The following is a 14196-nucleotide window of genomic DNA, read 5'->3' as shown; positions in this document are numbered from 1 at the left end:
AATTCTAATTTAGTCCATAAAAATCTATTTTTAGTCCATATTTAAACGCCTTAGATGAAAGTAATTTAAGCTATTGCGATACTGCGCTGGTTACGGAGTCTGTATTTGAGCTTCATTCTGGCATCTATCATCTGGCGCAGCCTAGTGCGCCACGAAATTTGGCGTAAAAATATAAAAAATACAATTTTGATTTTGTCGGAAAAGGAATCATCGACAAAAACTAAGTTGTGTACTATTGTTGCATGAAAAAATGAATCGGGGCACAGGTTTAAGTGCAACACAATTTTGTGAAGAATATGATCATGGGGGAAGAAATAAGTTTTGTGGTAAATGATAATGGTATTTGAAAAGTGAGTAGCAAGTTGCGGCTAGTCGCCGAATGTGTCGTGTGTCGCCGCATGTGTCGCGCGTTGCTAATGTGTGCGCGGCGCGATAGGACCACACAGCAGCGGGAGGCGGTAGTTGTGTTCATGTCAACGTACAGGGTGCACTGATCTTACCGCTAACAACAGTGAGTACATTGTTTATAATACCTAGCTATTATTAGATTAATAATAATAGGCACATAAAATTGCAAGAAAAAACAAGTTAACTTTTTAAATATCCTAGCCATGAAAGTAGATAATTTTCGTTCGGAAATTTAAATTTTTAGAAATCGTCGAACTTTTAAGTAAGATGCAGCAAAACTTTGTCGGGTTTCTGAAAATTAATGCTGGTAAAATTTGGTACTTACCTATAAACTTTTTAAATATTTTGTAAGTTTTTAGCTTAGAAGAAACATTAAAAAAATGTACTACATTCTTTCGTTTGATGGCTAATTAAATAAAATCAATAATTGCTAAATAATCAATTACTGAAATATTCGAATCAAAACTTGAAACTTTTATACTGGTTTTAGTAGTTAATGAAAATAGCAGTAAAATTTGAAAATATGCAGTAAGTAAATAACAGTAGGCAACCATAAAATTAACATCTAAGTTATATCAAGCATATTTTTAAACTTTTTGACTTCACATCGGTAATGATCAACCTTGACGATCGTCGATCATGTTATTTATTCATTCTTAAGATCTGGCGCCTCTTATTATAAAATTGATATCACCGCTTGAAATAAATGACTCGTCCAGAGTTACACCCCGATAACCTTTGGAAAAAACAAACGAACACTGTAATGCATTCACTCATTTAACGTTATAACTTTTGACGAACACCTATTAAGGTGATTGTGCAATAAAAATATTTTTATTAAACATTATATTGTTCATTAATAATATTAAAATAGTTTTCATATGATAGATTATTAAAATAATATAATTATTACCTTTAAAAGTGAATCGAAATGGCAGTGAATAATTTAAATTCGAAAACTACAAACGGTACGGCAGTTTTCACAATAAACCAACGGGCCAATAGTGTTATTATGAAGAAAGCTGAAAGCTTATTAGAGGCTGTGAATAAAAGTAAAGTTAAAGGTATCATTTAAGTTTTTTTATTAATATAAAATAATCTATAATTTTTATTATTTCCTTTGACTTAATTACCGCTAAGGGGCAGGACATTTGATTTATTAGAATGTTTTTTTAATTGCTAATACAATAATTTGAATTACATAATATTATAATTTATAAACATTATGTTTTAAATAAACTTAAAATGTAATAAAAAATCCAAAATAATTTTTGGTTTTCGAACGCAAAGTATGCGAATTCGGGCACTTCTGGCTACGAATGTCTACGACGCGCTACGCCGTAGCACGATGTAGAAGGCTACGAAACGCGCTATCCCACCTGTCTGCAAAAATTTTGCACATTCAAATTATACACATTTTACAATGTTTTGTTTATTTTAAGTGTAATATTATAATTGTATCAAAAACGTTTACATAAATAAACGGAAATATATGTGTAACTAAGTTAATATAATTTATAGAAATATCTCGAAGTTACTAAGTTCTTAATAGTCTTAAAAGTATGTCATTTGTTTTTCTTTCGCCACTATCTTTATCACCCTTGACCTTCGATAAGCTCTCGTACTTCATAAACAAACAGTGAGATAGTGAAAGTAATGATCAACACATAATATGATTAGTGAATAGCCATATTATTATGATCGTGCGCATGATAGTAAAGTGATAAGCGGTGTATGTTTATATTACTTACATAGTTTCATCATCTTATACTTTGCTTCGATCCAGTTTCACAAAAAATAAAATCAATCGATTTCATGTTTTTTTACCTGTGATAGGTTGGTACCTGGGCTCAGTCTAAATGTAGCATATAAGTGCATTGTCGCCTGTTGTGTATACCCTTGGCGCATATATCATTAACGCTAGTTTGCTATCCGCGTCCAAAATTATTATAATGTGTGTTTATCGGACCCTTTTCTAAAAGGGACTTAGTCTGCAGCTGAATCATTGAAGCCCAATAAGCCGGGGCGAGCCCAGACTGTTTCGTGAGGTTAGGACGTTGAAAGTTACCTCATTCCCAGGTAAACCAAAATAGAAGAAAAGTAAATAATCCTACCTAATCTTCAAGCATTGTTGTAATCCAGATTGAAAAGTTTTACAGAAAACGTGTAGAGTTTATGCCAAATTCTTAATTAAATTAAACTTAAGAGTCCGTATACGAAATTTTGCCGAAATTTTGAAGAAAACGACAGAAATAATCTATATAGATAAAATTCTATCCAATTCGAGAAAAAAGAAAAGAAAAAAACCAATTGCGCCAAAAACACGATTCAAAACAACCTAAATCTCACATTATATTACTCGCTGCAAGGCTAATGTGACATTTAGGTAGTTTTGAATCGTGTTTTTTGGCACAATTTGCTTTTCTTTTCTTTTTCTTGAATTGGATAGAATTTTATCTATAGATTATTTTTGTCGTTTTCTTTTTATGAATTACAGCTCCAAGTTGCCGAAATTAACAGCAATTCTTTGCCCATTTTCTCTAAAATTTTGCCGAGTTACATATTTTTTTACTCAACTATTTCATATTAAAGTGGTAAAAAGTAATTCCAACATTGTATAGACGAATTTCTCAACAGTACATTGCATTTTTTTCATACCTTTAAGACGTCAATACAATCCATAAACAGGTGATATTCTAAACCTTTTACAGCAAAAATCACAAAACTGTCGCGGGTTTGAGTTGGATTATTTAAAAATACTTAAAAAAAAAAACAAAAATCTAGCTCCAACATTAGATTATAATTGAAATGATCTTACATGTTGTGTATTAAAACTTATAGAAATACTGTATTTTAACTGTTAAATCACGTCTGTTAATCAGCGAAATCGGCAAAATTTCGTATACGGTCTCTTAAGTATAATTCTTAAATACGTTGCATGTGACGTCGTGTCCATCCCGTAAATACGCCTATAGGTATTCATCGTGTTAACCGTTTTCAGTGACGAAAGTACAGAAGCCCGCGCTGCCGAGGCTGGAGGCCCTGCAGAGAGTCGCCACCATACCGATAGTGGAGTCCGGCATAGTCGTCACTGAGAAGATCTACTCCACGATCAGAGTGAGTTCACATCGATTTTGTTTTTCTAGTTGAAACTTACCGGCCGCCTAGTCGAGCAATTTTATTTTTAATATCACGCTTCAATTTTATTGAACAGCATATTTGACAATTAGATTGAAGGCGCGCGATGTTCAATATCAACCTTAGACGGTCAATAATATTACGCAATACTTGATATTGTTCAATATTATTGTGGGTCTAGGTAGTAGGTGCCCGCTAACTGGAGTTATAATTTGAACACGTGTAAAGTATTAGTGTGATAATTAGAATATGGGTTCCCTAATAACTCATTCATCATTTTTTATACATGGTCGTTTAATAAGTATACAATGTTTATTATATCAAATAAAAATTAGCTTTTGCACTGATCAGAACGATGTTAAGTGAACGTATTTTCTTTGTTTGAACGCGCTAATCTCAGGAACTACTGGTCCGATTTGAAAAATTATTTCAGTGTTAGATAGCCCATTTATCGAGAAAGGCTATAGGCCATATTTTATTACACTAAAACTAATAGGAGCGAAGAAATAAGAGGAACATGTGGAAAAAACGGGTGAAATTATTTGAAATTGCTTATCATCTTAAGAACTACTGGAGCAATTTTTATGTTATTTGGCACACATGAAGAATAAACCCTGTGAAGGAACATAGGTTATTTTTTTGCGGAAAAATGTACAGTTTCCGTGAAATAGCTAAATTACGCGGGCGGAGCCACGCGGAACTACTAGTACACTATACAGTATGCGCCCTGTAATTTGTCTGAGCTGATGTTCGTTTATTTTCCAATACATTTTCGCGAGATTTTATTAATTTTATTGCCTTATAGATAAATCTATAGCCAGTGCACTGGCTTGCAAGTATACTAGGACCTTCGAAGGACCGCCTACATTGTATTTTTTTTTATTCAGGAGTCCAACCCTCTAATCCGCTGGTACCTGACCCTGGGGGAGAAGTCCCTGGCGACGGGGGTTCAGCTGGCGCTACCGGCGGTGCAGTTGCTGGAGTCGCCCATCAACCAGCTCGACCGCTTCCTATGCAAGTCCCTCGACATTGTGGAGAAGAGGGTGCCATCTATATACCTACCACCACAGGCTGTAAGTATTATTGCTTATTTGCAACATTGCAGTCTAAATAGACGCACTGAGAGACATTTGATAAGAAGTTACCTTTAATGTAATTAATGATTTAGCTCTGCGCATTTTCTGTCAAACTCTTCAATAAATTAAGGTTAAATATTAATTAGTAAATGTCGCACCCTCTAGCTTATTTGGAACAAAGATGCAGCTAGCAATTTCGTTGTGGCCCAATCAATTTACATCATGGTAGGTATATATTTTTTGGGATAGAAATTATCTTGCATCCTGTTGCGACCAAATTTCATCATAAACGGTTCAGCAGTTTCATTGTAATGAAAACAGTTAGTCAAGTAGACAGAAAGACAATATTGTAAACATAATTTGGAATTTATATTATTATAAATTCCAAATGTCAATGCCCGCCTTATTATTGTTATCTATCCCAACCCCGACCATTGATCCGGCTCGAAGGACCAATGTTTGGGGTTGGGATAGATAAACAAGAGATCAAGAATATTCCTGTATTGCATAGATCAGACTATTACTAAAATGGGATATGAGATCGAGTCACGCGCTTGGTGAGATGTCGCGTCGTGAACTGAACTTTATTACATTATTCGAAAGTAATAATTAATCAAAGATGCGGAGTTGCATATGTATTAAGTTGCATAGTAGGTAATAAGGCAATACACGCTGTACGGGCGTTGACCCGTACACCATATTATATACCATTGATTTTTAAACATATTCATATTTTACTTCCATGTTTAACCTTCCGTGGTGTACCAGATGTACTCGGAGACGCGTCAGTTTGTCCTCCGTCGCGCGGGCTCTGTGACGCAGCTGGGCTCCGCGGTGCTAGACTCGCGCGTCACCGCCGTCACCGCCACCGTGCTCGACCGCGCGCTCTCCACCGCCGACAAGTACGTCGACAGGATCCTGCCGCCGGACCAGCAGGACGCCGCTGACGGTGAGAATCTTACCTTCCTGATACTACGCATCGGTTAGGCGTCCCGCGTTCCCTACATTAGGTGTGCGCTCGCGTCGCTCATACACCCGAGGCACGAGCACGCCTAATGTGGGGTCTGCCTTAAGACGAACTCCTGACTTGTCTGTTAAGTGACTTTTTGAATGTATTAGACAAAGACAGCGATATGCTGAAGAACTTTGTTTAAATAGATACAAAGGTAAAAAAGCCGTTCCACCCCATTTTTACCTTTTTGGTACCTACATCATTATTATTTTTTAACAAAAAATTAAAACCGACTTCCAAGGTAAAAACAAAAGTAATATTCTTAAAAATAATCTAAAAAGAATCATAATGATTTCTTAGGTTTACGCGAGTATCACTCATTATATTACAAGGTTCATACACTTACGGATTTACGGAAAGTAGTCGAAACGTCTTAGGTCGGGACTAATAAAAGTGCTCCGCGACAAAATCCGTAAGTGTTTGAACTAAAAAGAATATTACTTTTGTTTTTACCTTGGAAGTCGGTTTTAATTTTTTGTTAAAAAATAATAATTTTACCCTTGTTAGTTACCTATGAGACCACAAGGCTATATTACTTATAGCTTGTTGTCTTAGAGTTGTACATATTATTACTAGCGGTCGCCCGCGGCTCCGCCCGCGAGGATGTCGGTTACGGCTGCAAAAAGCCTACCCAGGAAAGACTCGGTCAGCAAAATGATTCCCAGGTCAATCCACAGACTCCAACACTGACATCGACGACGCGGCCGCAGTCATTATCCGAAGGGATGCAATAATAGTGCACACTGCACAGATTGTCTTCCTCCCGCACGCGCACCCGCGCTTGGTGACGCCCACTATCGTTATATTTAATTTCGCCATAATTTCAAAACTAAACGTCCAATTTTAATCATTCAAAGACCAAATGTTATCTACATAAACTGTACTTAGTGATGAAATAATTTATTTTCATAAGGATTAATAGCATAAGTAAAATAAACGCGTTTTAATGTAGTCCAAAAAAATTCAAGATTTTAAATAAAAAAATGGTTATTGTGCCTCACTCGACATAATATATAAGTATAGTGTGTCGCGGACTTTTTTGGAGATATTTATAAGATCTACAATTACTTAGAACATTTTATGGTTCTATCTTTTATAGTTCCGGCAGCGTACGCAAAATAATAAAATTTAGCCTATGTTCAGCAGAAATAATGTACAATTCATTGGCTTTGCTTGGAGTAGTTTAAACAAAGCCAAAATCCTCGAACTTGTATCTATAAGGATTCAAAAGTTCTATTGGGTACCTTCGGAACTAGGGTACATCCTGGTGCAAAATCTTACTTTTTGGTAGTATATGCCTGAAACACTTCAGAAAAAATTGAAATCACTATATGTTTCCATATAAATTTTGAGGAGTTCCCTCGATTACTCATGGTCACCACTTTTATGAACATGGTATCAAATTCGAGTCAAACCCAAAAGCAACATGCAAACACACACAACACAAAAATAATTTTGGAAATCAGACCACAAACGGCTGAGTAATCGTTGAACATACATAAAAAAATACATACCGCCGAACGTATTACCTCCTCCTTTTTGGAAGTCGGTAAAAAATTGAACTGGTTCTCCTCTCAACATTTTTTGCTATCTCCAGGTAGCAAAGGAGAGCCAGTTCGATTTTGATGTAAAGATTTTTTGATAAACAATTTTCTTGAACCAAAATTCGACCTATCTGATTTTGAAAAAAAAAATTAAATTATCTGATTCTTTCGTAAATATTGAACACGTCATTATCATAGAACCTCCGAGTGTAAAGCTACGCTCTATTCTACCGGGCCATAGGAACTTCATTTTGATAATCTTTTAAAATCGTGACAAAAGTAGTTTTATAATGTAATCGTTTTCGTCTATGCGTTTTCTTGAATTATGTTATGCTTGCATACAAATAAAGTTATAAACATAATTACTTACCTAATTAATGTTTGCTTATAGTTATGAATATTTGTCCTAGACGACAAGTGAAGCCCGGGTGATACACTAATTTATGTTGGCGTTATCGTCCGTCTGGGTGTTGTCTAATAATTGGAATCGACCACTGACCGCAATCGACAACTACCTTGTTCCGTGAAACTTCTTGGAACTGTTACATCACATTCAATTTATAAGCGTATCAAATGAAATTTTAAAAGTCAAAATTGGCCGACTATTTTTGGACGCAGAAATTGAATTGATAAATTTGAATTAAATAAATTGAAAGCATAGAGAAAAATAAAAACACATGGGGTAATTGAAAGTAGTTAATGAAGGGATCGTTAAAAAAACATGTTTTAACGCACAGTATCAATAAATGACTTACTTTCGATACGGTAGATAAGACGTCGAGTACGGGGGAATCCCCAAAACCTCTCCCCCTTGCGTTTTACCAGTTTTACTTATAGAATAGTTCGTCGATCAAAATTATTATTCTCTATTTTTTATGATTTAAGACTGTACCAACTTGCGCATTATTATTGATTACTTGTAGTTAGAGACTATTAGGTACTTATCTATTTATGTAAAAAAACCTTGTTTAAATTAAAATAAAAAAATATTATGCTTCCAAACTCAATAAAGTAGTTACCTAATGACGTGTTTAGTTAACATTAGAATGACAAACTAAATTATTCGAAAGTTCCGATCACGGATGCAGGAGATTGCCGGCCGGGGTTATCAGTCCCAGAGGTGACAAATTGTAGATAAGTCACTGCGGACTCTGGACCCTGGGTGAGACAGATAAATCAAACGCCAGATTCTATCAGACCGACACTATATTACTCACGTGTCGGATGTATTCCAGATAAAACTGTACAAAACTTAAAATACAGCTTGTTCGGGTGGACACCGTAATCCTTAAAACCATCAAATCAGCCCGTCAAAATGAACAACTTTTTCTATGAGAATAATGCTGGGAACTAAAAAAAAAATTGCCGTCTTCTAACCCATTCAAATTGCCCGGATCGGCAATTTGTATGGGCATGACGACGGATTTTTTTGAGTTCCCTGCAGCAACCTTAACCTCCTTCAGTTGCAGATGGTTCGAACAGTCGACCCATTAGAATTCACTCAATCCTGCTGCCGTAATCAAAGAATTCTATATATTCTATTCTATAAACTGAGGGGTATACCCGCAAACGTAACATTATTTGCGATTATAAATTATGTCACTGAGTTTTGAAAAGCTTATAACTAATTCAGCATATTATGCAGCAAATATCCCAATTTTATTCTTATTAATCGTCATCACTCATAAATGGGACCGTCCTTTTTCGATTAGACAATAAGATTAAATTAATATAATCATCATCTATATTTCGATGCTTCTCATAATCTGAAAGTGGGCTACGGGGCAAACTGGGCTGAAACATTCTGTTCTGATCAGTGGTGATCATAGTGACGAGCGCGGACGCGGTGGACGGCGAGGCAGGGGAGGGAGGCAGGGCGCGCGCGGCGCAGGCGGTGCAGCACGGACAGCGGCTGAGGCGCAAGCTGCAGCGCCGACTGACGAGACAGGCGCTCGCCGAGGCCAAGGCCATCAGGGAGCAGATACACGTGCTCGTCTATGTTGCTGAACTTGTAAGTATTAGGGTATCTACTATCTACCATAACTATTTTATAATCTATACCTGTTATGCCTTTTGGGCCGTGATATCATAGATTCGACGGTGGTGGATGGGACCCAAGGTGTAGAAGCCGGATAAACAAACAGACGAAAAATTTAGTTGCTTCAGGCCCAATTTCACCAACGTCTGTTAGGGAGAAGCCACACGGGTGCGGTGCGGCGCCGGAACGGTGCCGCTGCGGCGTCCTGCATATAAAAATCTATGATGCCACAGGGTGCGATGCGACGCCGCACTGCACCGTGTGGTATATCATTGATTTTTTGTTTGCGTGTTTGGTTTGCGTGGATTTGCAAAGCCGGAAAGGAATGGGTTTGTGTCCTTCACAGATAGCAACGGACCCGGTGCTCGCGTGGTCGAAGGCGAAGGAGCTGTACGCGAGCCTGAGCGCGCCGGAGCCGGAGAACCAGGCGCGGCCGACCACGGTGGAGGAGCTGGTGGTGCTGCTCGCCCGCGAGACCGCGCGCAAGCTCGTTCACCTCGTCAACTACACGCACACCGACCTGCCCTCGTGAGTGTGCTATAAAAACTTATAGTGCTGAGCTTTTTTTGGACCTCCGTATAGTTCTTAGGGCAAGTCCAAGGTGCGAGTTTTGTCAGCGTTGCGTTGACACAGCGCACCGTGTAAACGGTACAGTGTTTAGCATATAAAACGAAAGAGCGACAGTCGGCGCAACGCTGGCGCAACATGTTATGCGGACTCGTCCGCTGTTATACCGTACATGTTGTTCCGAGAAACTCTAGGCACTAAAAAAGATATACTTACCGAGAAGCGCGTACCACGACCGTAGGTATTAAGCAGCCTCTACACGTTGGCCGTGTTTGCCGAACAGAAGAGGACGGCGCTATACTAAAAAAAGAGATTGAATTTGCGTCTTTCTTCTGGTATAGCGCCGTCCCCTTCTGTTCGGCAAACGCGGCCAACGTGTAGAGGCTGCTTTAGGTACCTAGAAAATATGCTTACTTATTCAATCGTTTTACAGAAATGTACGTCAAGGGATGTCGCTAGTAACGAGTCACTTGTCGTCGGCTGCTGAGTCATTACTTAAGGTAATTTATATGTTTGGGTTAGAGTTTAGACAGTAGACTATAATATTATGGACACGTGTACTGTGCTGTAAAAACGTTTCTGGCCACGCCACACTTGGAATTTGTATATCAAAGTGTTCAAAATTTTAAGATACCGTCATAGAGTTCATTATTCATTCGAGTTTTGTGCGGAAATTTCATTTCATTTGTGTGAAAACCTGGCATTTGACCTTAATTTCGCATTCTTAAGAACGGCTGTGGTCAGGCTAAGATTGTAATCTTTAGAACTTTTTAGGTACTTAATAAGTAGGTATTTGAATATCAACAGGCTCTCCCCGTGGACGCAGCGCTGTCCGAAGTCCGCGGTCTGCGCGACAAGATCTGGGACCTGCTGCAGCAGCTGCAAGCTAACTCCAAAGTGTACCTGGTAAAGTTCGATTTTACATTATCAATACGCTATATTTGAATTTGCTTCCATAATTTTTTATAGCTGTTAACAATGAACGCCTACTACAACTTGATTACGTAGACAGATAAAAAAGAAGTTAAACTTCTTTGCTGTCTATCATCATACAAGGGCCACTAAGTATTTTGAGATCATTTCACATCAAGCAATGTAGTTTTATGTTTGTAACTTTATCATTTTTTTTATAAAGCTAATTTGCAGTTTTGTTATAAATAAATGAATAAATATATTTTTTTACAGGAACACCTAGCGATGTTTTTGGCGGGAAACGAGGAGCGGGAGAAAATAACGCCTCGTTCAGTTTACGAGCAACGAGATGATCTTGCCACTATTAACGGTGTTAACTAGACTTATTTAATAACTGTAAGTAAACCACATGTCAATAAATAAATTACAGATTACCTCCAACTTATATTTTATGGATGAAATGTTAGAACTCAGAATGGACTGTATAATTTGGTAGATTTTTTAAAATAAATATACAAGTTACCTAATTATGTAATGGAGGCACTTCACATGGCTATTTGTATTTGCTATTGGCTATTTGTTGCATTTGGCAAAATTAATGACGTAAGTAATACACAAACAAGGCAAATATTATGTCAATACATTCCACACATGGACGTCAAATTTAATACCAAACTTTTATTTGATTTTGTTTACTTGCTTTGACTCCTTTATACGTGTATTTGGTATTGGTCATATAGTTTGTCAGATAGGCAAATAAGGCCAAAACTTTGCCAAACATACCGTCTACACATGGTGGTTGCTTGGCGAATACATCAAATACGCAAATACAAATAGCCAGAAGCGCATTGTACGCGCCTTCCTTATTGAGGAAATACAAATAGCCATGTGAAGACGTGCCTCCATATTAAATATTAAGTACAAAACTTTTTTATTTGTTGATTTGTGGTTGTTGGTAGCTAAAATAAGTATAATAATTAATCATAAGAAGTAGTTATTAGTAGGTATTTTAGATTAATAAAATATAATATTTTATACATTCTGTTTTATAAACTGTACCTACGGTCTATTGTATTCGTGTTCTACCTATTTATACTTACCTACTCGAATAATGATAAACATTTATAAAGTCAAAGCTTTGTTTAATTATCCTTTGTCTGTATTTAGAAATTCGGTAATATGAAGAATAAATAATCCCTCAATTTACTACGAATAATACCCAATACGGAATACCCATAATATGAAGAACCCCATCCATGAAAACGATGTAGCATATGAAGAGTAGAGGCAGCTGGTGGTAGCTAAGTATACAAAAGCCGTTCATTTTAATAATATGACTGTCTTGTTACAGTTAAATTAAAGATATTATGAAAATTTTTGTATTTAGGCTTGTGTACGTATACTTACTCTGATCCCTGAATTGCCTTAGTCTGCTATAAATTATATTTACGATATAAATAGATGGATGGTAATGACGCAACAGACGGAAATGAAAATCGATAAGATGGAAAGGATTGGATGGAAATGAAAAATAGTTGTATGGAAGCGAAAAAAGTTAAGGAATTTTGTAGGAATTTGTAAATAAAATATTTGGAACGTGATTATTAGTTTTATTTTAGCACATGAGGTTTTACAATTATACAGAAGCGCAAGAGCGGCAAAAGACAAGAGACAGGGTGACATCCAGTTGACAGATGACAGCTGTCAGAAATACAGAACTAGGGTTGCGTTCCATTTCCAATCAATTTCATGTAAGATAAACAGAATAATTGTTATTGTTTTATTTTTATGAGTAATAAAACCATTGTCAGTTATTATTAAATCTCCTCTACTAAAAAAATAACAAAAATATAAGACTTTTGTTAAAAAGTAGGAAACAAATCAGACATATTTTATTTAAAAAATGCAACTAATCTTTAGTTCTACTATAAGATCGTATACAATCAACATTCCATGTACTTTACCTAACTATTAACTTACTAGAGTTTTTAAGGAAAACACTATTTTAAGAAATAGTTTCACAAATCGCAGTTCTATGCAATTTAGCGCCGACTAGTTTAGTAAACTTTAGTAAACTCTGGAAAATAATATCCCAATTTGTTACACACCACTTTATATATTAACAGGCATTAGATATAGTGATGTTGAGCAACAAAAATATGTATTATGTTCCTGTACTAACAAAATCTTAAATTCTTAAAAAACAGTTTTAAATCTTAAATATTATGTTAAACACTTAATTATGAGTACTAGCTAGATTAGTACTACATGGATAGGTACTTATTAAAAGGAAAATATACAGGGTTATTCGTTTGTTACTAAAAATACTAGTTATTTGAAAATAATCACATATTTAGTTTCATTATAAGATTAACATTATTCGGAGATAAATTTTCCATATTTATTTGTCAGAAATGTGTGCTCGTCGGTTCATTGAAGGCTCCAGAAGCATATCTTTGACAGGCCGTAAATCTACAATATCTACATAGAGTTCCACAATCCACAAGCTAGGTAAAAATCTTTGTTTTGAACGTCAGTGACTTCTCCTATGTAAATATTGTCTCAGACGTAATTAAGCCCTTTTCTATCTAATGGTAGATAACAGTGATGAGACAGACAAGGAACTAACTGACGATGAAGCAATCCATTCTCTGTTTTTGAGATTAGCGGTAATTTGGTACAAAATGACTCGCAGCAAGAAATATTAAAATGGAATGAAATCGGGAAATTGGTTTAAAAATCGGAAGGAATGGATGGGAATGAAGTGGATGGAAATGAAGTTTTGGCATTTCCATCCACTTTATCTTTTTGTTGCTTTCTTATATTTTTCAAAAGCCCTGCAACATATCTTTAGAAGGTATTTCAATAGCCTTTATCATAATGTATTTTAAAAATCACTAGCAACAAAAGTCATTTAAATAGGCAATGAATGGTAATGTACAAAAACATGATTAATTACGAAAACTCTAAAGGTGGCCATACACGGGACAATTACCGTAATGATTTGTCGCCTCGATGTTAAAATTTGCGGCCGTAACAAGACACCAAGTTCCCACTAGCATTTTGGAAATCATAATAGCAAATAGATAATATAACATCTACAGTCTGTCAAAAAAGTCATGAAATTAAAAAGTGGCAACATCGTAGTGTCATCCCTTTCAAATCAATCTAAGAAAAAAGGGATGACACTACGATGTTGCCACTTTTTAATTTCATGACTTTTTTGACAGACTGTACTATAAAATATCTTGTATATTAGCTGTTGCCCGCGACTTCGTCCGCGTGGACTTTAGTTTATAGTTGTTCCCGTATAGTACATCGATTGAGTCGTTTACGCGCAAATCAGAAAAGTATATTGTGTGGGAATTTTTCCGGGACAAAAAGTCCCGGAAAAATTCCCACACAATGGGTATCCTAGCTTAGGCTCCAGTTCACACTCTAATTTAATATGTTAAATACCTACTTTGTTAAGTTGTGTGAAAAATAAATTTTATTTTATTT

The 14196-nt window shown here is 36.2% G+C and overlaps 1 protein-coding gene across 4 annotated transcripts; it reads left to right on the top strand.

Moving 5' to 3' along the window:
* Nucleotides 1-451: 451 nt before the first annotated feature.
* On the top strand, nt 452-11414 carry LOC121740298 (lipid storage droplets surface-binding protein 1). Of its 4 annotated transcripts, none has more exons than XM_042132966.1 (9): nt 452-511; nt 3410-3525; nt 4434-4619; nt 5391-5571; nt 8996-9189; nt 9563-9744; nt 10217-10283; nt 10591-10689; nt 10969-11414. In XM_042132966.1, coding segments are annotated over exons 1-9 (1134 nt in total). In that variant the 5' UTR covers nt 452-510; the 3' UTR covers nt 11077-11414. The 4 variants fall into 4 exon arrangements, with proteins under 4 accessions (XP_041988900.1, XP_041988901.1, XP_041988899.1 ...); XM_042132967.1 differs by having other exon boundaries at nt 479-508; XM_042132965.1 differs by lacking the exon at nt 452-511 and adding an exon at nt 1333-1472 and having other exon boundaries at nt 9008-9189.
* The last annotated feature ends 2782 nt before the right edge of the window (nt 11415-14196 follow it).

Source organism: Aricia agestis, chromosome 3 (genome assembly GCF_905147365.1).
Source record: "Aricia agestis chromosome 3, ilAriAges1.1, whole genome shotgun sequence".
In the NCBI taxonomy this organism is placed as follows: Eukaryota; Metazoa; Arthropoda; class Insecta; order Lepidoptera; family Lycaenidae; genus Aricia; species Aricia agestis.
Note: the sequence above shows the minus strand (reverse complement) of the source record. Positions and strands in the feature narration are given on the sequence as shown.